Raw genomic sequence first — 27,855 nt, 5'->3', positions numbered from 1 at the left:
CTTCATTCTCATGAATGAGCTCCTCGGGGGAGGAGCCACACACATACATATATATATATATATATATATATATATATAAATAAGGGAAGCGAGATAAATATGTTCTATGGAATAATAAACATTCCACAGACATGTCAGGGGGCTTACAGGACAGGATTATTAATTATCATACCAGTAATGAGACCCATCTGCAGTGTTGGTCTAACATATGAAGAATGGACAGATCTAATATACGTAAGTGAGGTCGGCCTCGGATGTCCTTTTAATGATTCATCACATATTTTAATTAAATAATACCAAAGGTTTCGTTCTATCAGGTAATGCAGGGGGGTCTCTGGGTCCAATGGAAGGAAATGTATATGTAGAATCTGTCAGCAGGTTTCCTAGGAGTCTAGAATATTCTTTGTAGATACAGAGGACGCACCCCTATACACCAAGTGTCCATCACATAAACCAGAACTGCAAACACTATCCTGCAAATACAGGATGTAACTCAGTATCAGCAGAGGATAAAAGGTGCGTTTACACGCAATCATTATCATTAAAAAAAAACAAAAAAAAAACACTAAATTGCTGGATTGTTCAAATTTGAATAATTGCTTAGTGTAAACACACCCAACAACTTAATGCTAATTAATAATTAGCTTGCTTTTCATTCATTTCATGCAAACATAAGAATAATCATTGGCTCGTTAGGTTTAATTAAATACTGATTGTTCAGTTGTTTTCATTTACGAATACAGTGGGTGCAGAATAGTGAGTGCAGCTCTGGAGTATAATACAGGATGTAACTCAGGATCAGTACAGGATAAGTAATGTATGTACACAGTGACTCTACAAGCAGAATAGTGAGTGCAGCTCTGGAGTATAATACAGGATGTAACTCAGGATTAGTACAGGATAAGTAATGTATGTACACAGTGACTCCACCAGCAGAATAGTGAGTGCAGCTCTGGAGTATAATACAGGATGTAACTCAGGGTCAGTACAGGATAAGTAATGTATGTACAGAGTGACTCCACCAGCAGAATAGTGAGCGCAGCTCTGGAGTATAATACAGGATGTAACTCAGGGTCAGTACAGGATAAGTAATGTATGTACAGAGTGACTCCACCAGCAGAATAGTGAGCGCAGCTCTGGAGTATAATACAGGATGTAACTCAGGAGCAGTACAGGTTAAGTAATGTATGTACACAGTGACTCCACCAGCAGAATAGTGAGTGCAGCTCTGGAGTATAATACAGGATGTAACTCAGGATCAGTACAGGATAAGTAATGTATGTACACAGTGACTCCACCAGCAGAATAGTGAGTGCAGCTCTGGAGTATAATACAGGATGTAACTCAGGATCAGTACAGGATAAGTAATGTATGTACACAGTGACTCCACCAGCAGAATAGTGAGTGCAGCTCTGCAGTATAATACAGGATGTAACTCAGGGTCAGTACAGGATAAGTAATGTATGTACACAGTGACTCCACCAGCAGAATAGTGAGTGCAGCTCTGGAGTATAATACAGGATGTAACTCAGGATCAGTACAGGATAAGTAATGTATGTACACAGTGACTACACAAGCAGAATAGTGAGCGCAGCTCTGGAGTATAATACAGGATGTAACTCAGGATCAGTACAGGATAAGTAATGTATGTACACAGTGACTCCACCAGCAGAATAGTGAGTGCAGCTCTGGAGTATAATACAGGATAGAACTCAGGATGAGTAAAAGCACTCTGGGCAAAACTGGCGCACAATGTTCTGCCCAGCTCAGGATGGGAGGATGGCACATAACCTCTTTAGTAAACTCTAAAGTTTTGCCTCGGACACCCTCCCCTCAGGCTCTACACTACGAATAAAAATCTGCACAAGTCGTGGCCAAAAGTTTTGAGAATGACATAAATTTTGGTTTCCTTAAAGTTCACAGCTTCAGTGTTTCTCCATCTGTTAGTCAGATGTTCCTGTGGTCACTGAAGAACAGTTAAGCATTTCATAAGTTTTTACACTTTTGACAAATCAAGTTTAGGCACAGACTCGATATTTACTGTAATGACCTTTATTCTTTTTTCAATATATCGGGAATTCGCCCCGACAGGCTGGATATCCCCCCCCCCACTCACCCTCAGTGCCCCCCGAATCTTTTCGCCCGAGTAGTCAGTTACTCGTAAAAAAGCGTTGCTTGAGTGCGAAATCGCCCTAAACAAGTCCGTTCGCTCATCTCTACTGACCACCCATCCTTCCTCAGTGATTGCAGTTTATTCTCCCAGTCCCGAGGTCAGGCAGGCTGCACACCAACGAGTCAGATCCTGCATGCGGCTGTAATCCGGCTCTGACCCCGGTCGGTGACCCCGCGTACCTGCTCTTTCTGTACTGTGGATGACCACGGTGGCTCGGCGGCGGTCATGCGCAGTACAGATTTGTTTTTCCTGCGTCGTCGCCAGGTGATGACGGGGTACCCACAACCTAATCGGACGGCTTCCATTGATTTAATTGGAAACCGTCAGTTATAGAAACATAGAAATGCTGCAATTTTTAATCCACCCGCGGAAAGTGCCAGAGCTATCGGCTCATCTGAGGGGACAAGCGAATGTTCTATTTTTTCAACAGGCGCAGATCGTCTGCGCGGGGGATAAAAAGCTATCAAAATGGCACCGATAGAAAAAAAAAAAATACAAAAAACACTATAAATTTGGTGGTTCAAGTCAAGATGCAGACGGGGGATGGGGGGGTGCGGGCATTGGGCTGATGTGGCGCTCCCACCTGAACGTCCTAATAGCTGCTGCCATCAGTCACACGAGTGACAGTAACGATTATGATGGAAAATAGTTTTTGGAAACGGCTGATAACAGGGAACAATAGCCAATTCAACTGACTGGGAAACGGAAAGAAGTGAGGTTGTAAGTTTAGTGTCCCTTCAAGAAATGAATAGGACTATAGAAAGGACTTACCGGTGCTTCTTCACCCCGTTCTCCTGCGGACCCCTCTGGCCGTTTGCCGCCACGTTCTGGTCGGGGAGGGTCATCTCTGCGATGCGCTGGCTCGTGTCCGCAAACTCTCCAGATGAATTGTCAGAGTCGGTGCCTGTCCGGGGAGGAAGGAGAGCGTTACGTCCGGCCGGCACTGAACCCTGCTCCGCTCTGAGAACAAGTTGAAGGTCAGCCCAGTGTTTGTGTACTTTTCTTTGCCTTGTGGGGATATTGCGCAATAGCGAGCGGCGTTCCACGCTGTATGTCACGGGTAAAAGTCCGCACAGAAACCCTTTCCTGCTGAAACTGCAGCCTTATCGCAGCGGCCTCGGATTTTACGTAATCTGCTAAGGTCACAACTACACGGATCAGGTTCATATCAGTGAATAGAATGCCAGGAGACTGACACAAGCAGCACAATGATTGGAGAGAGTAGAACAATGCAATGCTGGGCAACAACTCAAACATACACAGCACTGAGTAGTCCCAGTGTTTGCCCCCAGCACAGAACCGGCCCCGTCGCCCGCCGGGCTACATTACACATAAACATACAGATGTAGCAGAGCTGAATCAGTGAAGGGTCTCATTTCTGCACCACGAGGTAATTCAGTAGCTGCAGTTCTAAGTAAAATCACAAATTCTACAATCATTTGTGCCAGGTGACTAACTCAGCTCTGCTAAACATTTGGAAGGGCACCAAAACACCAGCCCGAACTCCGACGACTTTGAAGTCCATGGGAAAGGAAAATTGTTTTCTCCCTGTGTCTTCTCCAGATGGCGGAGGGATTTCCTCATTATCCTCTAATTAACGAACAGCAGAGGGAAGAGACAACATTGGCATAAAATTAACCCCGGGCAGGCTGCCACCTCCAGAGTGGCACTATATACAGTGGCACAAGGAGGAACCAGCTGGGGGCAACCAGAACACTGACTGCAAGAGGCAGTAGGACTGAGCTGGTCGGGGGCACCAGGGCACAGAGGTGGACAGCCAGGGAGCAGCAGGGCAAGGGCACAGAGGTAGTCGGCTGGGGGAGGGGGTGCGAGCAAGGGCACAGAGGTGGCCGACTGGGGGGGGGGGGGGGGGGGGCAGGGCAAGGGCACACAGGTGGCCGACGGGGGGGGGGGGGGGGGGGGGCAGCAGGGCACAAGTTGCTGCAGGTAGTAGGACTGAGCCTGTCAGAGGCGGCAGGGTTGACCTTGTTGGGTGCAGCAGGATCGGGCACATTAAGGCTGTCTGTCCACGGGCGGGTTTTCATTGCATTTCCCGCGGCGATAATCCGGCCCTTGGGAACGCAGTTCTAGCTCTCCATAGCGTTGCTATGGAGAGCGCTTCCCCCCTGTCCACGAGCGGAGAACCATTGCGATTCTCTGCTCGCGGCCGGCAAATTGCAGCATGCTGCGATTTGCCGCGATCAGCCTATCTGTCAGATAGGCTGACCAGCGGAGATCTGCCTGTCAGCTCCTGCTCCGGGGCGGCAGCTCCCGCGGCAGAGATCCGCCACAGGATATTGCAACGCCCGTGGACAGGCAGCCTAAGTGTCCCCAGCCAAGTTTCTGTTTGTACTACCACTATATTGTGTGCCAAGCGTCATCTGTGGTTTTACATGGGACTGCAGGTAATTCTTTTAACCAAAGCAGGAAGGGGAACGATACGGTCCGGGTGGGAGGATCATACTGTAAGAGGGTGCTTCGACTGTGTATACCAGGGTACAACCCTGTGTATATTATGCTAGGGGGCGCTGCACTCTGGATGTGTAGACAGCATTTATCGGACAGGAAGTCTTCGTTTTAAAGCATTCACTATAAATGTATTTAAATGTGGCAACTAAAAATGTCATTTGGCTCCTAAAAGTTTCAGTTTGTAGGCTCCATGCCCTGTGCCAGCCTCCGGGGGCACGGCGCCAGCACAGTTATTTATTCATGTATTATCTCTTTTGCATTAGCTGACAAGCCCTGCGAGCGCTCCGTCCGCTGACGGCCCGCTACACGGTAATTAGTCGCTGATGTCTAGCGGTGGATAAATATCTACAACTAGGGGGGAGGCGGGCACGACGAAAGATGAGAGACAGCAATGAGGGTTCAGAGGAAATGGAAGAGCTGAAGAGAAGAAAACAAATCTGTCTCAAGGAAGAAATTAAGAAATCGGAGACACAGAAGAAACAATGGCGCGGTCGGCCATTATAGATACAGAAGGAAGTCTCATGTTAATAAATAGGGGTCACTGAAAGTGTAAACCGCCAGGTCTGTTCTTTTCTTAAACCTCAGTATTGCAGCTTTCCTCTCTTATTCCTCCTGGAAATATAATAAATTGACCACCATCATCGCAGTCATTGGGGTGGTCTACCTAAACAAAAAGCGCTGTCCAATCAATGCTGACCGTGTCATACGGAGGGACGAGCCTCACTGACCGGCCGAAGGCCAACACTCTGGATGTAATCATACATTTCCAGGATGAACAACTGAGTGTTAGCAAGAAAGATGCATCAGCATTGCTTAAGGGAGACTTCTGGTACTTCCCCGGTGATGGCTTATCTTAAGGATTGGTCGCCACTAGTTGATCGGTGGGGTCCACCGCTTAGGATTACTGCCGATCAGATATTTGGGCAGGTGACAACACAGCATCTAGTGACCTCACATGACACGCAGCACCTGGGTCTGTATATCCCGTGCCGCGGGACCTTCACCATAGGGCGGCACGTAGAGTTAACCCTTCTGCTGCTGAATAGGAACCATAGAGAAGAGATGCAACTCTGCCCCATAAAGAGCGGTGTGATAATCCCTATGGAAAGGCAGTGGTTGTATCCTGGTGCCTATGGGGGCCCTACAGACCGGGCACATAAGACGACACTGGTGTTATAAATGGCACTGAGGGGCCCGCCACAGATTCTGCATGTTGGATGTCGCATACTCTTCCATACAGAAGCTATAGGACCCTTGTGTAACATTATGTTCCAACAGATTTCAACGGTCTTCCAGTGTAAAACTTCACAGTACATCTCGAATTCTATTCATGAACGCAGCGGTGGTCAGACATTCCCACCGCAGCTCCATTCATTTTGATGGGACGGCTGGAGATAGCCCAGCGCCTGTAGTCGTCCACTGAAAAGAATGGCGCAGCAGAGCGCATGCCTGACCACCGCTGCATTCACGCGAGGACCTTTAGGATCTCCATTCTCATGATCGTCGGGGGTCCCAGCGGTTGGACCGCCACTGATCAGATAGCCATCTTCTATCCTGTGGATGCGGGATTAACTATTTTGTGGGACACCTCTTTAAGCCCCATGATGTACATATACGTCATGGGCAGGAAGGGGTTCCCGCAGAAGCTGAGCCCGTGCCAGCAGAAGTCGGCTGTGACTAATAGCCGGGGGTCCTGCAGGGATCAGAGATAACACCAATCCTTGCCGTTAACCCCTTACACACCAAGGTCAATGTTGATGGTGGCTAGTACAGAGTTTACAGAGGGAGGGAGCCCCCTTTGTGACATCATTGGCCTTCTGCCACCTAATCCTGGAGGGCTGATGATTTGCCATGGTAAAGGGCGACCTAACAGTGGCCCTTGAGTTTTGTCACCTTACCCTCCCTAAAAGAACTAATGGGGTTTTCCAGGAACAAGCTACTGAAGGCCTGACCCCAGGCTCGGTCATCACTAGTTAGATTGCCGTGAACCAACCACTTGGGGTCTCCGGCAAGGAGCCGATCGCCTGGTCCGCTGGTAGCGCAGCGAGACCGGACGTCGTTATAGCGGACGGGAGTGTAAGTGACCTAGCTGGCTTCACACCTATTGATATCAATGGGAGCTAGCGGCTACTACACCCGGGTCGGACATGGAAGCGTAATAGTGCAAGTACCAAACTAGGCTGCGTCCTCTGGGGGCATGCTATTACAGTAGAGGATGCAAGCGGGACGTAATCTGTGCTGCCGCTCATTTTAGGGACTTGCAACAGCTAAATATCAAACTTGTCCAATTCTTTAGCTGCGGCCTCAGTGATGGATCCTGACATGGACTGGGCTCAGCCGGCAGAAATCACGTCAAGGACCAGTCTGGGCATGGGTTAAAGCGAATGGGGTTAATATAGCTCTTGGCGCAGGACGCCCGGCCCTTCCCTTCAGTCCAAGGCCGGAATGCGGGCGGTAGTACAGAACAACCAGCGCTGCTATTTGCAGCAGGTCTGCGCTTTGCGGCGAGCGGTTTAGCGCTGCTCATCTGTTCCACGGTCGCGGTCCTGATTTACCTGCAACGGCATCGAAGAACTCCTCCTCACTGTTCATCCTTCAGGCTGCTCAGGCGATTACTGCATCTTCTTCAGGGCTCAGCAGCCCGGCCGGGGGGCAACTTCTGGCGGAGGAACTCTGCTGCCACCTCGCACCCACTGGAGCTGGAGGAGGAAAGAAGAAGAGCTGTAGCCAATATCCCACTTATCAGAGGCCATACAACAGTCAGCCTGCACAACGGGGCCCCATCCCCCCTGTACCAAGAACCTGCAAGGGGCCCCTCCTCTAAACAATGCAAATAAGGGAGAATTACTGCAAAGGTCTTGGTGGTGGCAAGGGCAAACAAGTGCCGGGCCCTTTTTGTCTCGGGAGAGGAAAAGGGGGCCCTTCAAAGTAAACCCCTGATGCAGGAACCCAGTGGTCAACTATGGATCCTTAGGATAGCTCATCAGTAATAGATTGGTGGGGGTCTGTCAGTAGGATCTCATACTGCTCAACTGTTATCCGCTGCGTTTGTGCACTGAGCCAATTTTTACAGGAAGCAGACAGCTCCGTTCCCACTGTAATGGCTAGATTTGGTATTGCGGGTCAAGTTCCTAGTTATTTGCAATACTAACTCTGGCCACTGCGGTGGGAATAGAGCTGTCTGCTTCCTGCAGAAATCGTTTCAGTGCAGCAGCCCAGAGAACAGCTGAGCAGTAGGTTTCCCAGGTGGTGGATCTTCAACTGGACAACCCCGTTAAGTAACCGCTTTAAGCGCATCATCTCCACATTACAATCATAACCAACCAAGTCAGCACAAAGTAGCAGGAGGCACCAAAGCTGCCCGCACACAGCGGTTCTCTGCTGCAACCGCACATGCAAGATAACGTACGAAAAAATGCAGCTGCACGCGCAAAAACGCAACACCGGATGCGCACAAAATTCACAAGCTCGTGTGAATACGGTCTTAACCCTTTCCAATCCACTGTCTGACGACATTCTGATTGAAGGCTATACAGCTCCGATGTCGGAAAATGTCCTTCAGGGTATTCTTACTGTATATTACTGGCTGCTCGAGGGCCTCTGCAGCATGTCCCATAACCGCAGTACTGACTCTAGCCAGCAGACGGCGCCATTGTATAATGGCAGAAAAAGAAAACCCCCTAGAAAACCCTGAATCCAAAATTGGCTTGCAAAGGGTTAAAACGACCAGTGGGCAAATTCTCCACTTTCTTGTGAGGAGGGTCCTGCGTAGGGTCTCACTATCCAGCAGTGAAGGGATGATGCAATCAGAGGTGGGGCCCTCATATAGCGCTGACAGGTGGGTGCGGGTTGAGTCCGAGCAAGGAAGTCGCTGCGGATTAAACTGTAGGCACTACTGGGATACCAGCGGGGTGGGTGGGGCATTCAGATGGCTCCTCCCATTCACACTGAACGGTCTGTCCTGCTGACAGGACATCCGGCAGCAGCTCTCCATGATCAGGGAACAAGTAATGCAGATCCCACATTATTGTAGTACGTTCCTTTAAGATATTACCATCTTCATAATCAAACGCCAGCAGCGGGATCGGTCTCCTACGGAGATGTCAACCATCGATCTGCCAGCGAAAACCCCCTGAAGGCAATTACATTATAATTCACAGTCTTCACCGACTTTCTCTCATTTCACATAAAAAAATATATATTTATTTCCCCAGAAAAAGTTTACATCTTGTTACATATCGCACGTAGCGGTCACCATGGCAACCTTTGTTGTTTTAGCAGGGCAGCCATTTAAATTTCCCCGGGGAGGAGGACAGTGGGGAGGGGTAAAACGACAACCAAATACATCTTACACAAGGCCGAAACACAGAGATGTCCCCCGGGCCGCCGTGTAGGAAGAATCCAAGTCTTTGTGGTTGGCGAACGGCGAGGAAGAGCAGGTGCGACCGGATAGGCGCCGATACTGAGCGCCTCAGCGGCTATTTACGCAAATGACTGCGAGATATTCTATTAGACAGACGAGGATATGAGGGATATAGATCCTGGGGATGTCGCAAGAAGAGATTTGTATCTGATCCAGGGAAAGCTGGGTGACTACTAATAGCACCAGTTAGAGCTCCCACAGGGTCGTCAGGCTGCTGCGTCACAAACCTGCTAAGAGCGGCTGGCCAAAACTTTTACCATTAATGACCTAGCCTTGGGACAGGTCATCAATACTTGGTCTGCCACTCAGGATCCCTGTCGATCAGCTGATTGCTGGGCCCGTTGTCAGTGTGGACAGCGCTGGAAGCAGACAGTGCTGTGAGAATTGCAGTGGCCGGGTTCGGTACTACAGGCTCAGCTCCCATCTGTTGAAATGTCTGCAGTACCAAACTGTTCCACTGCAATGCAGACAGCGCTATCTGCTCCCAGCACTGTCCACACTGACTGCAGTGGTGGGAATTCCGCACACAGATTTTGCCCATTGGCGAGGCCAAAGCTGTATGCGGATCCGTATCACAGAGACTACGGCACTTACTGCTGCTGCAGCAAAATCCGCAGTGTGAACAAGGCCTAGGACGCGAAAATACAACATTTGTACTCGTTCCATTCACAAGCGCTGGATCTTGTAATCCTGCAGCGACGTTTCCTTGTGGACAGGACCCAGTATGCACAGATAATCCAAATCCACATCCTGAAAGGGCGGTAATTGTAGCCCATGTTCCTACGCAATAGAAAATGGCGCAAATTGTCCTGCAACGAAAAACCACACCAAAATCCGCACCAGGACTTGGACGAGACTCCGCGGTGGATGTCACCCCACAACAGAAGGGGTGAAGTCTACTGCGGATCCACACCAATCCCTACTACGTGGGAACGTGCCCTTAAAGCCACGCCGCCGTCTATACGGGACGCAATTACAGATCCGGATCGCGAAAAAAAAAAAAGCAGTTGCGCGTCACTTGTTGATGCGGTTTCCATTGAAAGATGCACTGGAAAAGACGGAATCGGTCTATCATGCGAATACCGCCAAAGGTCCCGTTCGTAGGATTTATTTTTGGCGCCAATTCCGAAGCGGGTTTAACATTAAAGCGCAGAGTTCATACTTTGCACTAAGCGATGCAAAAATCTGCAATTCACATGTCAATTCTCTAAGCGCTTCTGCGCAAAAGCCACATTGGCGGCCGTGTGAACATCTGTACCATTTAATGTACGTAAAGCCAAAGTAGAATCGGCATGCAGACATGCGGCAGAACTCCAAGCTCAACCGCGGACATCCGTCTAGGGCTTATTCACACGAGTGACGCGCACAGAACGCACACGGACACGAAATACGGATTTCTTGACATGATGATGCAATGGAAAAAAAGACATCCACACCACCTTGTATCTCTGGGCGATCCTGCGGAGCGCTTCTCCCGTTGTTTCCATCGTATGGTAGTCGCCCGCCGTACGATGCGCACGCGGGTGCGATCTGAGGTTTCCCATTGAAATCAACAGGACGCACTTGCGATTCTCTGAAATGCGTGAAACACGTTTCTAAGGATCGCAATTTCACAGAAACAATAAGGCGTTTTTGAATAAAAAAAATGCCTCGCAACGGCGTGAAAAACGCACGCTGGCCAGCGTGATATCAGGCGGAGATCCGCGCCCCGACAATGTGCGCACCCGTGTGCGTGTAGCCGAGGCTCAGGGCTCCTTCTCACCGGCCGTTGCAAGAAAATCCCGTCTGCGCTCCCACGATTTTTGAGCATCAGCGATGCTTTTTCTCGCAAAAACAATCGCTGCCGCTCGCAATTCTCGCTCCATTTTTTAGCGCAAAAGTCAATAGGACTTTCTAATATTAAAAACACATCGCATGTAAATCGCAAGTTGGTGCGACGTGATGCGATAAAAAGGAGGCGCAATAGGGAAACAAAAAAGACAGACGCGACAAGCTCCGATTTTTTTTTTAATCGCAGCATCGCATAAGCTCTCACAATCCTGCGCCTTCACCGCTCTCGCGTCACACGATTTTACGGCATCCGTGTTAATATCCGCACACAACATGCAGCGACTAATGGATGCCAGATACATTGTCACCCAGCTTTCCCAAGAGCTGATAAGACTGAAGACTCCAGTCAGCGACGACCAATATGGTCACACAGTACCCCCCGCTGCGTGCAGTAAAGCAGCCGCAATACGTGATGCTTTTCTGTGGTCTCCCCTCCCCCGCTGTCACTAACGAGACTCGCATGTAGCGGCGGTCCCGGCGGAGCAGCACTAGGCAGGGCAAGGTTTCCATTTATAGATGGGACAAGTGGGAGCCTCACATGGCGAACAAGAGCTGCCGGGGTAAACACGGCCGTCTCTGCCAACTCCGGCGCTACCGGAATAAGGTAAACAGCAGCAACTTGTACTCACAAGAGGAAGCTGTACATGTGACTATGTAATGCCAGACCGTAGCCGGCAGTGACCCCAGCACTAGAACGCCAGACCGTAGCCGGCAGTGACCCCAGCACTAGAACGCCAGACCGTACCCGGCAGTGACCCCAGCACCCGAACGCCACACCGTACCCGGCAGTGACCCCAGCACCCGAACGCCACACCGTACCCGGCAGTGACCCCAGCACCCGAACGCCACACCGTACCCGGCAGTGACCCCAGCACCCGAACGCCAGACCGTACCCGGCAGTGACCCCAGCACCCGAACGCCAGACCGTACCCGGCAGTGACCCCAGCACCCGAACGCCACACCGTACCCGGCAGTGACCCCAGCCGCAGAACGCCACACCGTACCCGGCAGTGACCCCAGCCGCAGAACGCCACACCGTACCCGGCAGTGACCCCAGCCGCAGAACGCCACACCGTACCCGGCAGTGACCCCAGCCGCAGAACGCCACACCGTACCCGGCAGTGACCCCAGCCGCAGAACGCCAGACCGTACCCGGCAGTGACCCCAGCCGCAGAACGCCAGACCGTACCCGGCAGTGACCCCAGCCGCAGAACGCCAGACCGTACCCGGCAGTGACCCCAGCCGCAGAACGCCACACCGTACCCGGCAGTGACCCCAGCCGCAGAACGCCAGACCGTACCCGGCAGTGACCCCAGCCGCAGAACGCCAGACCGTACCCAGCAGTGACCCCAGCCGCAGAACGCCAGACCGTACCCGGCAGTGACCCCAGCCGCAGAACGCCAGACCGTACCCGGCAGTGACCCCAGCCGCAGAACGCCAGACCGTACCCGGCAGTGACCCCAGCCGCAGAACGCCAGACCGTACCCGGCAGTGACCCCAGCCGCAGAACGCCAGACCGTACCCGGCAGTGACCCCAGCCGCAGAACGCCAGACCGTACCCGGCAGTGACCCCAGCCGCAGAACGCCAAACCGTACCCGGCAGTGACCCCAGCCGCAGAACGCCAAACCGTACCCGGCAGTGACCCCAGCCGCGGAACGCCAGACCGTACCCGGCAGTGGCCCCAGCCGCAGAACGCCAGACCGTACCCGTCAGTGGCCCCAGCCGCAGAACCCCACACCACCCCCGGCAGTGACCCCAGCCCCAGAACGCCACACCACCCCCGGCAGTGACCCCAGCCCCAGAACGCCACACCACCCCCGGCAGTGACCCCGGCCCCAGAACGCCACACCACCCCCGGCAGTGACCCCGGCCCCAGAACGCCACACCACCCCCGGCAGTGACCCCGGCCCCAGAACGCCACACCACCCCCGGCAGTGACCCCGGCCCCAGAACGCCACACCACCCCCGGCAGTGACCCCGGCCCCAGAACGCCACACCACCCCCGGCAGTGACCCCGGCCCCAGAACGCCACACCACCCCCGGCAGTGACCCCAGCCCCAGAAAGACACACCACCCCCGGCAGTGACCCCGGCTCTAGAACGACACACCACCCCCGGCATTGACCCCAGCACCCGAACACCAGACCGTAACCGGCATTGACCCCAGCACCCGAACACCAGACCGTACGCGGCAGTGACCCCAGCACCCGAACACCAGACCGTAACCGGCATTGACCCCAGCACCCGAACACCAGACCGTAACCGGCATTGACCCCAGCACCCGAACACCAGACCGTACGCGGCAGTGACCCCAGCACCAGAACGCCACTCCATACCCGGCAGTGACCCCAGCACTAACACACATTATACGATGACCAAATCAAAGGTCGGCTCAGACGCCATTTTGCATTTTTTTCCATCCAAGACAACAGAATCCATATCGGAACTGATCCGTTCTATCGGAAGATGGACCGTCCGACTTCCATCATGGCTGCCGGCATTTTCCTTGATAAAAATCGCACTGGGAATGCACGCCGGATACGTGCCAGAGGCCGCAGATCTTAAAGGGGGTTTCCAGGACATAGGAAAAGTTATAAGGGCTTAATATCAAGAGAAAAATCAATAGTCACCCACCCCAACCCCTCCCCCTCCCCGTCCCCGTCCAGCCCCGATGCCCGGAACCGGAAAAAGAAGCGGCTGGCGGTCACATGACAATCATTGCGCACATGACTGCTCAGCCACTCAGACTGCAGCGATGATTTTTTCACGGTAGTGTCTGACGAGTGGTCACACGCCCAATGAACGGCACATAACCGCCCGGCACTGGCGGGTACGGCAGCTGCAGCGCTGGACAGGGAGCGGCTGGGATAGGAGACAATTCAATTGTTCTTCATTTCAAGCCCTTATAACTTTTTCCATGTCCCGGAAAACCCCTTTAATGTGTCCTTAGACCCGCTCTCAGCTGAGGGTTTGCTACAATTGTATCCAGTGTAGCCGATCCCCACCAGCAGCTGCACAAACCTTTCTGATCATTTGCAACAATGTATCAGTCTGGCCAATGTCTACACCTCCCAGCTGCGGCAGGACTAGCGCTCCACGGGTTTACTACGCCGGAATAGAAACAAATGTTGCCATTCACTGACAGCAAACACATCCAGACAAAATGTACCAGAAGGCTGATGGACAATAAAACTTTATGAAGAGGGAATGCCACAGGATAGGATCCACATGCGGAGACCCCCACCCTCCTAAGAACCAGGGTATGGAGTGGCGGTTACACATTCACCCTGCCACTCCATTCAGTGGGTTGCTAGAAAAGGCCAAGTTCAAGCGCCTCGCTATCCCTAACAGTCCCATTAAAGTGAATGGAGTGGAGGGGCACACGAAGGGCCGCTGCGCCATTCATTCCGGGACGCTCCTAATTCCAGTTATAAATGAATGGACGGACTACTTAGCAGTATCGCTCAATGCAATCAGTGGCGGCTTTCAGCGCTCACATTAGGGGAAGGTAGGTATAAAACTTACATCCCTGGGTCACCTACTTTCAAGCCCATAAGCTTAGCTAATAGGACTAGAAGCAGGCGACGGTCTCTACAACCCCCAGCAGTTTAGGACGACCTCCGTTTGTTCTGTCGCATCAGCACCAATAGGCTTTTGGTGTCATTTTAAAGCGAAGATTCTTGGCCCTTACGGAATCGGAGCGGCAGCCGTTTGAAGTGGGGTTGGGAATACTGAATACACAGTGTGCAGTGTAAAGCAGAGAAGATCTGACATTCTCCTGCACATCTTCCTGTCCCAGGGGAGGGAATGCATGAATTTTGTTCAGGTTGTCCCCCCCTCCCATCAGAGAGCACATTTGCTCTCCAATTGTCACATATGGGTTTTTCCCTGGAAAGGAGAGATGATGAGGACTTGCTCACCTAAATCACTCATCCATACTGTTGAACCCAGCAAATGCTGCAATCATAAAAATGCTCCAGTCCTGAAGTGGGGCACCACAAAGTCTTTTTTTTTTTGACAAAAAGTTTATATGGTTCAAAAGCAGAAAAACAAGAAAATATTCTATAAATTGGTAGAATAAAAGGTAACATAATATTTATACCGCACTGAGCGCCACAAAAGCAAAAATTGCAAGAAATTATGAAATGGCTGTCACCCCCCCCCCCCCCCCATCACCCCCGGCAAAAATAAAATTCCAAAAAGCTTATTGAATACATTAATGCTGACTGTCCATGGGCGATCGTTCATAGCGTGATCCGCGGCGCTGACTCACGCGGATCACTCTTGAAATGCTTTCCATAGGATAAACTATGGAAAGTGCAGCCCGATGGACACGAGCGGGAAATACACCGCGATTGTCCACGATGAACTCATCATAATGATAGCTTAACCGCAGTGACTTTAAATGATCTGCTGCGGCTGAAATCCATTCGCGATAATCCACCCCGCCTTTGGACAGGCGGCCTAAATGTACCCGAATTTGGTTCCTATAAGAGATAGAACTCGTCCCACAAAATAGAAGTTGTCGTACAGCGACAAAGAAAAATAAGACTGTTGGGAAAATAAAAGGGAAATGATTTACTGGTTCTTAAAGCTAAAAGTAGTAAGTAAGGGGTTAAAAATACACTTCTGCGCCAAATATATTTACATGACACATTCAAAATCCACATTTAAACATGACTTCGGGGGTTAAGGTCAGGCGTACACCTGCTGCGTGTGCACCCGAGAGCTATGGGCACTGGCATCCGTGTGCGGTCAGCTCCACAGACGTGTTCATATATCCTAAAATCGCAGACAAGAAGAGGACACGCAATGAGTGCCCAGAAAGCGGACATACCCCCTCAGCTATAATGGCTCTGTGTGCCGTCCATGACTTAACAAGGACCCAAATACGCTGTTTGTCTAAAAGGACATAATTCTGTGCACCTGCAGCCACCACCAGAGGGCGCAAAGAACCTCACTGTATACAGATATAGCTCTGTACACAGTGAGCTCCCTCTAGTGGTGGCTGCGATCATTTAAAGCAAGCTTCCAATCCAGGAACATTGTCCTGGGATTGGGTGTTATATTGTCTGCCGTTGGTCTTCTGCGTCGATGTCACACAGATCCATCAAGTCCAGGCCATATTTTCACTTATCCAAGATGGCCACTACATTATGCATAGGTAGTCTGAGGCATTTCATGGCCAGCGCTGACTACCTGAGCAGCACTGGCCAATCAGACAGCAGGAGTAGCGCATAGGTAGTTTAACACATTACCTATGCATTATTTAGGTGGCCATCTTGGATGACTGAGAATCGGGCCCGAAACTGGTGGATGAACAGCTCAGAAGGCCGGCGGCTGGTAATGCAACAACCCGTCCAGTCCTTGGACAGAATTTTCTCCTGGGACTGGAGAGTTGCTTTAGCCATGTCTATGCAGGGGATTTGGAGCTCTGTATCAGAAGACAGACCGTCCATAAAGGCAGATCATGAAATATATCAGCACTGAATGCCCCATCCGAAAAACAACACCTACCTGCACAGGTATCTCCGCAGCCCCACTGACAGTGAATAGAGCGCTAGTGTGCTTGCATGACCAGCGCTCCATTTAGTCTCCTCCTCGCTGCAGGGGGTGCAATAACACTGCAGCGAGGACGACGGGGGGACTCGGCACTCCCATTCTTGAGCTTGACAGGGGTCTCAGCAATAACAGCCACACCGATTAGCAAGCTATCCCCCATCCTGAGAATATCCTGTAGAGGAGGCATAACTTGGTAGAACCCCTTTAACAGGCAGATCTGGCATTCAGAAGAGTTTCCACGCCGGGCGACAACTCCTGCAGCCGTACCTGGGATCAGACAGAATGGCCGGACAGAAGTTGTAACAGTTTGACAGACAGATGACTCATAGACTTCTATCTGCGAGGGGAACCGTTCTACTTTCTTCTACGGCTCGGAGTAATTGTGCTTTATCTGAGAACATGGTGTTACAGACAGCGATCAGGAGCAAAGTCACCGCTGCCGCCAATATAACGGACCATCAGAGATAACTACTGACAGCTGCCAATGGTAACGGAGGCCACGAGGCGAGGGCGGCGTACAAGTAGATAGGCCCATAGCTTGTGTTCACAGGTTGCAGCTTCTTACATGGTTCAAGCAGGAATTTCTGAACATTTCAGCATAAATAGCGCAAAAAACGCTGCAAAACCATAAAGATAGGATTTACAGTCCGGCTCAGACGCAGCACAATCCAAATTACCCCCCCTAACATCGTAAATTACGGTCGTCAAACTTACAAACTTTCAGCGGAAGAAAAAAAAAAGCCAAAAATATAATTTAAGTAGCTGAACACAACGAGCACCTCGGTGACCGGCCAGGTGGGTTTTTCCTGCAGGCCAATCTAACGCCTGTACAGAAATCCCGTGCTGGGAAGAGCCGGTCAGATGACACCGGGGATCTGGCACCAACAGCCGAGAGCAGAGAAGCCTCCGTACGCAGCCGTTTAACCTCTTACATGCTGCGATCACGCATGTGAGCAGGCGACACAGAGGCAGCTTCTCCTCCGGTCACCCATCAGCACTGCACAATGTCATCGTAGGTTCACATGGAAGGCCTAGAATTAGCGAGGCATGAAAACTTATCAGGCCCTGCCTCCAGAAGTACACTATACTGCACTACATAAGTAGTGCAGTGTAGTATATCAGCAATCGAATGATCGCATCTTCAAGTTAAAAAGGGACAAAAAAAAAGTTTAAAAAAGTAAGAAATTTATTTAAAAAAAAGTTGTTTTTTAATATAAAAACATTTTCCCTACAAACCTCCTTTATCTAGGACAAAAAAAATAACCCGTATTATAAAAACTGTATGTCTGTTATGCTACAGGGTATACAGCGTAAAAAAAGGGACGTTTTATATTCAACCACCTCATGAGAAATGCAATAAAAAGGGATTAAAATATCACATATACCCCAAAATGGTACAAAAGTACAGCTTATCTAGCACCCCCCCCCACCCTTCCCAGCAGCTCATTTGTTTAAAAAGAAAAGAAAAAGGTTTCAGATCTTCGAATACAAGTAATTAAAATAAATTTATATTTTTTAGTGTTTTTTGTGTAGAAAAATAGTAACAAAAGTCAGTCCATAAATCTAGTATTGCCGTAATCGTACTGACCTGCAGGAAACAGAAAAATTTCAATTAGACTGTATGGTGAAAACTTGAACTACACGGGCAAAATTTCAGCTTTTTTCCCCTATTCTTTTGTGCGGCCCGTTTATTCAAGCAGAAAACAACGCTTACAATTGTATTGGTCTATCATTCAGCCGTTCACATTCACTGTAGCAGTGGGCTGATGGGCTTGCGCAGTAAGTAAATTTCTGCAGGAAGCAGACAGCTCCATTTTCACTGCAGTGGTCAGGCGTGGTATTGCAGGCCAAGCTCCAATTTATTTCAATGCTTGCAATATCAAGCCTGGCCACTACAGTAAGAACAGAGCTGTCCACTTCCTGCAGAAATCAGGAGCACTCCAGCACAGACAACTGCTGATTGGAAGGGGTCCCTGGCAATAGATTTCCAAAGATCTACTGTTGATGACCTATCCTAAGGATAGACCATCAATAGATTACAACTAGACATCCCATTTGACCGGCTTGTGATTCACAGGGCCACACTGGGGTAGTTGATGTTCTGTACAGCATGAGCCTCCATTCTGTGGGCAGCTCCCGCTCAGCTGTGTCTACATTCCAGCTCATCCTCCCTTTCCCACAGAGGGGCACCGGGGATCATATACAGCGCTAGTAGCATTTCTGCTCTAATTAGGCTGTAAATCTACATTTCCTTAGTCGGGTAATTACCACCAGAGGGTATTTCAGTACGTTTTCGCTTCTGCATTGCTACCGGCTCACAACAGGCAGCGCTGCGGTCAGATGCCAGGCTCAACCAACTCCTCGCCCCCTTTGCCCTCTGGTAAAGACATTAGTTTTAATTGCTGAAAACTCCCTTTAAAGCAAAACTGTGAGAAGTCTTAAAGGGATGTGTAGGATTAGATAAACATGGCTGCCTTCTTCCCAGAAACAGCGCCACTCCTGGCTACAGGTTGTCTCTGGTATTGAAGGTCCATCAATGCATCCTTTGCACATATGTGGCGCGATATGTAGCCCTAACCCTGGACAAGTCCCATTAACCCCTTAGTGACCACACCTGTGTCGCACCTTAATGACCGATTCCCCTTTCTTCATCCTCACATTCCAGGAGGGCTGCTTGTTTTGTGGGACAAGTTGTATTTTCTAAATTGTATCATTTTTGGGGACATAGTATTTTAAAAAAAAAGATACATTATATGTTACATTAATTCTGCGGGCCGGTGCGATTAGGTCAATGCAGAATTTAGAGAGTTTTTTTTAAATTTATTTTGCAGCTTTTTCACACAAAATGCATTTCTTGTTTCTCTCGGCCTTCGAAGCCCCCTGACCTTTGCCTTCTGTCAGCGCTGTGGTGTGAGGAGGAGGAGTACTTTTTAATAGCACCATTTTTGGATTTATGCGACGTTTGGATCACTTTCTATTCCGTTTTTTGCAAGGCGAGATTGGCAAGATTAAGTGATTTTCCCGTTTTTTGTATCCTGCACGTTAGATAATGGACATTTCCTCCGGGTGATAACGAATGCAGCGATACCACATGGGACTTTTTTTCTTCAAATACTAAAAGGGGGGAAAGGTGTTTTTTTTGGCATTTTTATTTTCGTTACTATTTTCTCCCCCTGGCAGACTTTACTATCATCGTTCTTCTAATACACTTCCGTAATCTCAGCCGTCGCTCCTCTCACCTCCCATCACTGCCCACTGGTGTACTTGGAGCGCAGCGCACACCGGCCGCTGCTTCGGAGCCCCATCGCTGGCGTTTATGTGATGCCCCTACTGCATCACATGACCGGCGGCAGAGCTCAGAAGCAGTTGCCGGTGTGCGCTGCAGTCTGGGCACCCCAGTGGGCAGTGATGGGAGCGCAGCCTGAAAACAATGCAAATTTCATGCCAAAATGCACACCAATGTACAATCTGAAGCATTACCAGTATGTGTGAGCGGACCCCGAGCCCCCCGCCGATCAGCAAGTTATCCCCCAGCCAAAATGTCATTCTGATAAAACCCCTTTAAAATGGGTTGTCTGCCCTCTTTTCCACTGGTGCCCTATGCTTTTGCCACTCGGGACCCTAATCATCACGTTGTCGTCAGCGGACAGGGAGGAAACCCGGGCGCCGGCTTCACTCCCATTGAAATCAGGACTGGATGTGATGTGCTGACCAGGAGAGAAGCAGGAGGTGCCGCAGCAGCGCAGCGCTCCCAATGAACTCAATGGGGGTCAAACCGGCGCCCACACTTCTTCTGATGACAATGTCTGGCCTGTTACACTGGACAGGGGGCGGACGACCAGCTGATGGATGGGGATCCTGAGTGGCGGACCCCCGTCCATCACCTACTGATGACCCATCCGGAGGTCATCATTGGAACAGAGGGCAGACAACCCCTTTAAGGTCCTTTAACACAGGTCGATTATCGGGCACAAATGTGTTGCAGATCACCCTCATCCATCGGACGGCTGCATCCTCCTTGTCAGCAGGACATCGCCCCGGGGCAATGGGGAATGTGCTGCCAGAAGCAATACGATGGTTGCCCCATAAATGAGACTGAATCGGCCCATGTAAAGGGCAGCTAGACGAGCGCCGATGTTACTGATTGGCGCTCATCACTGATGTCATATCTGCTAACGAGTAGGTACCCATGTCCTATTTAGCCGGGACGACAGCCATCTGCCTGCAGGCGCGCCGACGTCACCGCTAAGGTCGTGCAAAACATTTAGCCTGACAGCCTTCAGCGATGGATTGCGAGTTCCTCGCTCTGTACTTCACCATCTTTGCTAAGCGGGGAGCGCTGACACGGAACGAGAAGCTCACGAATCAGGGGTGTTTTATAAGCTGACTGAAAAAGTGAGAGAAAACGAGAGGTGAACGAACAATAAACTATGTCGCTGCATTTACACCGGACGATTATCGCTCAATTGTGTTTGTTTGAACGTATAAACGGGCCTTTACACGCGTGTGCGGACAGTAGAACACACGAGCAGCAGGCGGACTCATTACAGTCAGCGGGCCTATTCAGACACGGACCATGAGAAGTCACAGCATGCCCCATCCAGGTCCAACGCCTCGGACGAGAGTCAACGGGTCTGCCGAACAAGAGTGAGCGCACATAGAGGTCACCCGCGTCCGCGCCGCCATTACTGCGCTATGCTGCACAAAAGAAAATACGTAAAATGTGACGGAAAAAAAAAAAAAAGGATCACAGACAACGGATACAGAGAACACAGATTATAAATCGATTTCTTTTGTGCAGAGCGAGATCGGGCCTGCTCGCCGTGCTTTCATACAGGAGCGAGCAGAATGTAGGTGGAGCGTACGAGAGATCCTCCTCCATTCACGGTAAACAGGCCGCCGCGCACAGATGGCTGATGGGCCGCGGACACGGATGCGGACATGAGCGTTTCCGCGTCAGGAAGAGACATTTCAGGATCCGTTCAAAGGCGGAAATCGCAGCGGAATTTTCTACCTCAAAAAAAAAGTGTTAAAATCCATCGCTTTCTGCTGCAGTTTTGGGACGGATTAGCCTGTTAACGGGCAAAATACACGGGCCGAATTCAGATGTGAAAAAGTGTGTTTCCGAGATTTTACGCATCAAGTAGCAAGTCCTGAAGACTCGTCTCTGCATTGGGGTCCGGATGCAGATTTTGCCATTTTGCAGGGTAACATCCGAGCGCTAATCTGGGCCAAGAAGGTCGCAGATTTTCATACGTGTTTTTGGGCCAGAATTTGCTGCAGAAATGGGAACATACCCTGCAATGCGCAAAAGTCGCAGGAAAATCCCCACACTGATATCTGCTCATGGACAGGGCGAAATCTGCTCAGAAAACCCCGGATTTGGACATTTGTTTTAGATTAAATAGTCACATAAAATTCCAGAAATGTAGATTTGGATGCAGAATTGCAGGCCAATATACGCAATTTCCAATTCTGCTTGAAAAATCGTCATTTCAACGGTGCAGAAATATGCGCCGGACAGCTAATTCCGCTGCATCCTCATAGAATTGCGCCTGTGTGAAAGCGCCCCAAGGACACAAGAGCCTAAAGCGAACGTTCCCCCGTCGACAGCCAATGTGAATTTTGTCACCCAGCTTTACCGCAATCCTGAATGGCCAACGTGCGCCGGCGCGCACACAAGGTACGAGATGGCCCATACCGCCGTGCATTTGACATTCAGGAGACTGGGAAAGCTGGGTGATGAGCCCCTTGGAGTAAGGACCGGCTATGTGAAGTCTTCGCTAGAAGCCAAGGACCGTCTGTCACCGGCAGTCATACATGCGCACATACGTCTTACACGTGACCTGGAATGAGCGCCGCGGATCAGGAGATTTCCGAGAAAGGCAGAAGCGAATGTCCTGTAACGCTAGAAGCAGCTGACATATTGGATGCAGCTGGAGCGCTCCAGTACGAGGCGCTGCGGCCCAGAGAGGATTGAGCAAGAGAGCCCCGGCCTTCACATCCCAGCCTCCCCGGATAGGTTAACCCTTCCAATCCACCGCGACTATATACTGTACCAGCTGTGGGTCAGATCTACTGGAGGAGATGGGTGGCACCAAGTGTGACTGGCAGCCTCTTATAATATGGACCTTCAGGAGAGTCCAACATGGATATTAACCCCTTAAGGATGCGACTATTTTTTTTCTTCAATTATTGGCTTTTCCCCCACTTTCACATAACATGGCACTTTTATTTTTCCGTTCTGGCGTTGAGTATTTTTTTCTGATGACGTTCACAATAATGCATTACTTTGATCGATCAGCTTTTTATGGACACGGGATTCCAAATAATGTGTTTTTTCCTTACCCCTCTTTAACAGAGCTGAAGGGGTTAAAATAATAAACTTTCTTACCCCTCCGCGGCTGATGGGATCCAGCACTGCAGCCCCGCTGTGATCCCGGTGGTTCTTGTGATCAATGACATCAGGAACACAGGTGACCGCTGTAGCCAATGAGAGGCATCACCACTCGCTCTCCTGGCATCGGTGATCACATCCCGAGCGCCATGATGCCAGGAGTTCAGGAATGTGATACTGTAGCGGTCACCTGAGTTCCTGTGACATCAGCGATCACAACCACCACTGGGATCACAGCAGGACTGCAGCATGTGTTGGTTTATTATTTTAACCCCTTCAGCCCGACTGAAGCAGAGTTGCCCGGTAACCGGACAACCTCTTTACGTGAGAGGAACTAACTGATCATTGGACAGCCTACTAGTGTCTTCATCAGTCCAGAATGAAGCCGCCCGTACACCTTTAATAACTGTCGGACAAATGATTGTTTGGCAGCTGTCCCCTTCGCTTCTATACACTCATGAACAGCTCGGTCGGACCTTCGTGTGTTTAGGGGGTGGAGTCGCAGTCAGACCGCTTTGGCGCAGTCTTACCTCTTTGAGAATAGAAGGATTGGGAACTGCAACTCAACGTCCCGAATTCTTCTTTCCCCTAATATCACCTGCCGAGGTCAGGCCCTCATGGACACAGATTGCAGGCAGAACCCAATGAAATAGTCAGGATCTACTGACACATATCTTAGACGGGGCCGTCCAACCTCTTCAGTTTTGATCTCACTAGGCTGCCCAGGTGTAAAAACAACAAATCCGCTTATACTAATCAGCTTCCCCGTGTTCAGCACCACCACTCCGTCTCCTGTCTGATGTGATGTATATGGGCCGCCGCCGCCGGCAAGCATTCCGCACACGGGCCGACGCCGCCGGCAAGCATTCCGCACACGGGCCGACGCCGCCGGCAAGCATTCCGCACACGGGCCGCCGGCAAGCATTCCGCACACGGGCCGCCGGCAAGCATTCCGCACACGGGCCGCCGGCAAGCATTCCGCACACGGGCCGCCGGCAAGCATTCCGCACACGGGCCGCCGGCAAGCATTCCGCACACAACCTGAAAAGGTCAGACAATCCCTTTAAACCTATGGTCAGCAGTGGAGGGGCGAGTTAGATCTAGCGTCTCTAGGTTCTCTCCCCCTGTCCTGATACAGGGCCCGTCTTCTGTAAGCTCTCAGATATATCAGATCCTGTACTGAAGGATTAATAACGAGCTCCTCGGGTCGTTTATTCAGGAAGGCATCTCAAAATAAATCATTGGCAGAGATAAAGATCCGGTGGGGGCGAGCGGTGGCATCAAGGCCCATGCATCCTGATAACATTGGGAGAGCGGCTCACAAAAGGATGGTGCTGGCAGCCATGAATGCAGAAGAGTGGAGGGGCTGATACAGGGAGTGCAGGCCTCTACTTAAAGGGGTTGTCCCGCGGCAGCAAGTGGGGTTATACACTTCTGTATGGCCATATTAATGCACTTTGTAATATACATCGTGCATTAAATATGAGCCATACAGAAGTTATTCACTTACCTTCCCTGCGCTGGCGTCCTCGTCTCCATGGTGCCGTCTAACTTCAGCGTCTAATCGCCCGATTAGACGCGCTTGCGCAGATGGGTCTTTTCCCTTCGGCTTGGCTCGGCAGCAGCGGCGTTCTGGCTCCGCCCCCGTCACATGTGCCGATTCCAGCCAATCAGGAGGCTGGAATTGGCACATGTCATGGGGGCGGAGCTACGCGATGACGCGTACAAGGGGCGGAGCCAGAACACCGCTGCTGCCGAGCCGAAGGGAAAAGACCCATCTGCGCAAGCGCGTCTAATCGGGCGATTAGACGCTGAAGTTAGACGGCACCATGGAGACGGGGACGCCAGCAACGGAGCAGGTAAGTGAATAACTTCTGTATGGCTCATATTTAATGCACAATGTATATTAGAAAGTGCATTAATATGGCCATACAGAAGTGTATAACCCCACTTGCTGCCGCGAGACAACCCCTTTAACCCCCAATCCCTGTGACATTAGAAACCCCTGGTTTCCTGAAAAGTCTCAGCTGTATTCAATATTTCGCACCCTTTAAGAGCTGAAATCTTCTAGTATTTCCTGCTGGTTCACTGTCTACACAGCTGGGCTCTGGAGATCTGCATTCTTTACACCGGGTGCTGTTAGTCATCTGATGCAGCAAACACTGCCGACTGACTTAAAGCAGTTCAGCTAGACTATTAGAGGGGCATCTGACAACAAGCTCTTTCCAATTAGAATCAGCAGCAGAATTGTGAATGCTGCTCTGGAGTATAGCAGAGACTGCAAGGGCCATTTTACATTACACAATTCTGAGGCTGTTGTAAAGGAGTGTCGATCGACCCTTGGTCCGGCAGTTCATGTGTGGCAAAGAGTCACAGGTATGGGCTGGAACGAATGTGACTAAGATCGATCGATCGCCCCCCACAGAAGGCACTGTTCTACCGACCGATTAGCATTTGTGTGCTCATATGGAAAAGACGATCAGCTGACAAATAAGAGCTTCTCGTTCATCAGCAGATCATAAACGGAAAGTAGAGCCGACCGCTTGTGCCGGATCACTTGTAAGAAGGGCCGCAGTACAAGATGAACCACGGGCTGGGTTGATGGCAGCCAAGTTCCCCAGGGCTGCCGGAAACCACCGGCGAAGTGATGTCCCACTGACTGACAGGTCATTTGCATGACCTAGTGTGACAATAGGACTGTTCAGGGTGGGGCGCCCTCCGATTCTGCTCCCTCCTGCAACCTAGGTCCCTCTTTACAGTCCTGGGTGGGTGGCAGCCTACTGGGCATCACTGGATAAATGGGTAAACCCAAGAGTAGGTAAGAAGTGGCCGCTGGCCCTGGACCCTTCAGGAGGGTATAGATTGGAGTCCTCCTCTTTTCGGAGATTTACATACATGTTTTAGTCCCTGGGTCATACAGCACGCAGATACTTGTGGATTCTCACCCTCCGCTGAAAGGAAGTGACAGCAATTACCTCAAACAACTTATTGAAAAATGACAAAAATGCTTATTCTGGCAGCACTACAGGAGGGTGCGGCAACTACAGCGCAGCCTGCCAGGAATGGGGGCGAGGGATCCGGGTTCGGGAAGGATATTGGAGAATTCCTGCAGCCCCTTAAAGGGGTGGTCTCGCGAAACCAAGTGGGTCTATACACTTCTGTATGGCCATATTAATGCACTTTGTAATGTACATTGTGCATTAAATATGAGCCATACAGAAGTTATTCCACTTACCTGCTCCGTTGCTAGCGTCCTCGTCTCCATGGTTCCGTCTAAATTCGCTGGCAGCTTGCTTTTTTAGACGCGCTTGCGCAGTCCGGTCTTCTCCATTCAGCACGAGCCGCTTCAGTGTGCTCCCCGCTACAGCTCTTCTGCGCATGCGCAGACGAGCTGTCACTGCTCGGGAGCGCGCTGAAGCGGCCATTCTGCACCATCCTCTGTTAGAGGAAGGTGCAGAAACTGGAGCTGCCCAGCGGAGAAGACCAGCCCAGCCCAGCAGCCCCGAGAAGCCTCCCAGGTAAGTGATGGGTCGGGGGGGGGGGGCTGCCGCTGCGCCGGGCTGCGCCGGGGGGGGGGGCTGCCGCTGCGCCGGGGGGGGGCTGCCGCTGCGCCGGGCTGCGCCGGGGGGGCTGTCGCTAGGCCGGGGGGGCTGTCGCTAGGCCGGGGGAGCTAGCGCTAGGCCGGGGGAGCTAGCGCTAGGCCGGGGGGGCTGTCGCTGCGATGGGGGGGGCTGTCGCTAGGCCGGGGGAGCTGTCGCTAGGCCGGGGGGGCTGTCGCTAGGCCGGGGGAGCTGTCGCTAGGCCGGGGGGGCTGTCGCTAGGCCGGGGGAGCTGTCGCTAGGCCGGGGGGGCTGTCGCTAGGCCGGGGGGGCTGTCGCTAGGCCGGGGGAGCTAGCGCTAAGCCGGGGGAGCTGTCGCTGCGATGGGGGGGGCTGTCGCTAGGCCGGGGGGGGCTGTCGCTGCGCCGGGGGAGCTAGCGCTAGGCCGGGGGGGCTGTCGCTGCGATGGGGGGGGCTGTCGCTAGGCCGGGGGGGCTGTCGCTGCGCCGGGGGAACTAGCGCTGGGGAGCCGGGGGCTAGCGCCGGTTACCTGCTGTCTGGTCGGCGGCTGCGGGGCGTCTGGTCGGCGGCTGCGATGCGTCCGGTTGCCATGGAGACACAGCTGGCGGCGTCTCGGGAGCGCGCACGTCGGGCTGCAGCGAGCGACTGGGAAAGAGCCGGCGGCCATCTTGAGGAAACTTTTATAACTTGCTGAAACGCTGGAACGGTAAGTACGAACCAGCTAGAAATGTAATTTACAGGGGGGCTTAGTAATGTGTGTTTAATGGGGGGGACTGGGCAAAAAAAAAAATTAACTGCTTCCTCGAGACATCTCCTTTAAGGACGCAGCATGCATGTCTGATAGGCATCTGTATTACAGGGTGCAGGAGAGGTGAACGCAAGTGCGCAAAAGACCAGCGGTGAACCCGCGCATAAAAACAAGGGGCTCCTCCTGCTCTTAGGCCGCCTGCACACGGGCGGAAATCCCGCGGCGGGATTTCCGCCACTGAAAGTTTGCATAGGAGTGCATTACAATACGCACTCCTATGCAGACGGCCGCGGTTTGGCCGCGCGAAATCTCGCGCGGCAAACAAACCGCGGCATGTCCTATTTTTGTGCGAGGCTCGCACTCACCTGGCCGCCGGCTCCGGTCTGCGCATGCGCCAGCTGCGCGGCAGCCGGCACATGAGAGAGCCGGGGCCGCCAGGCACGGGTGAGTACGCGCTCGTCTCTGCAGGCTCTCGGGTCGGGTACCGCGGCGAGAATTCTCGCTTCCAGATCCGACCCGCTCGTCTGCAGGCGGCCTTATGGTGCGTAAATCCACAGCGCTTACGTGCGCAAAGAGGAAATCGTGCATCCGTGAGAAGGGCCGGAATACACCCCGAATACGTAGGATATTCACAGACCGGAACCCGCATACGCCCCTGTGAATGAGCCAATGGGGTATCTTCACACAGCGGAT

The 27,855-nt window shown here is 51.5% G+C and overlaps 1 protein-coding gene across 2 annotated transcripts in view; it reads right to left on the bottom strand.

Annotated features, from left to right (window-relative positions):
* Positions 1 to 27,855, bottom strand: part of OSBPL2 (oxysterol binding protein like 2) — an 87,205-nt gene that overhangs the window by 24,072 nt on the left and 35,278 nt on the right. For both annotated transcript variants that reach the window (XM_066586942.1, XM_066586941.1), the window contains exons 2-3: positions 7,198 to 7,341; positions 2,945 to 3,077 (exon numbers count right to left, since the gene is read on the bottom strand). In XM_066586942.1, the coding sequence (XP_066443039.1) occupies positions 2,945 to 3,077; positions 7,198 to 7,234 (170 nt within the window). In that variant the 5' untranslated portion in view covers positions 7,235 to 7,341. The remainder of the gene's footprint in view (positions 1 to 2,944; positions 3,078 to 7,197; positions 7,342 to 27,855) is intronic.

Source organism: Eleutherodactylus coqui, chromosome 13, assembly GCF_035609145.1.
Source record: "Eleutherodactylus coqui strain aEleCoq1 chromosome 13, aEleCoq1.hap1, whole genome shotgun sequence".
In the NCBI taxonomy this organism is placed as follows: domain Eukaryota; kingdom Metazoa; phylum Chordata; class Amphibia; order Anura; family Eleutherodactylidae; genus Eleutherodactylus; species Eleutherodactylus coqui.
The sequence above is the reverse complement of the archived record's forward strand: the minus strand, read 5'-3'. Positions and strand labels throughout refer to the sequence as shown.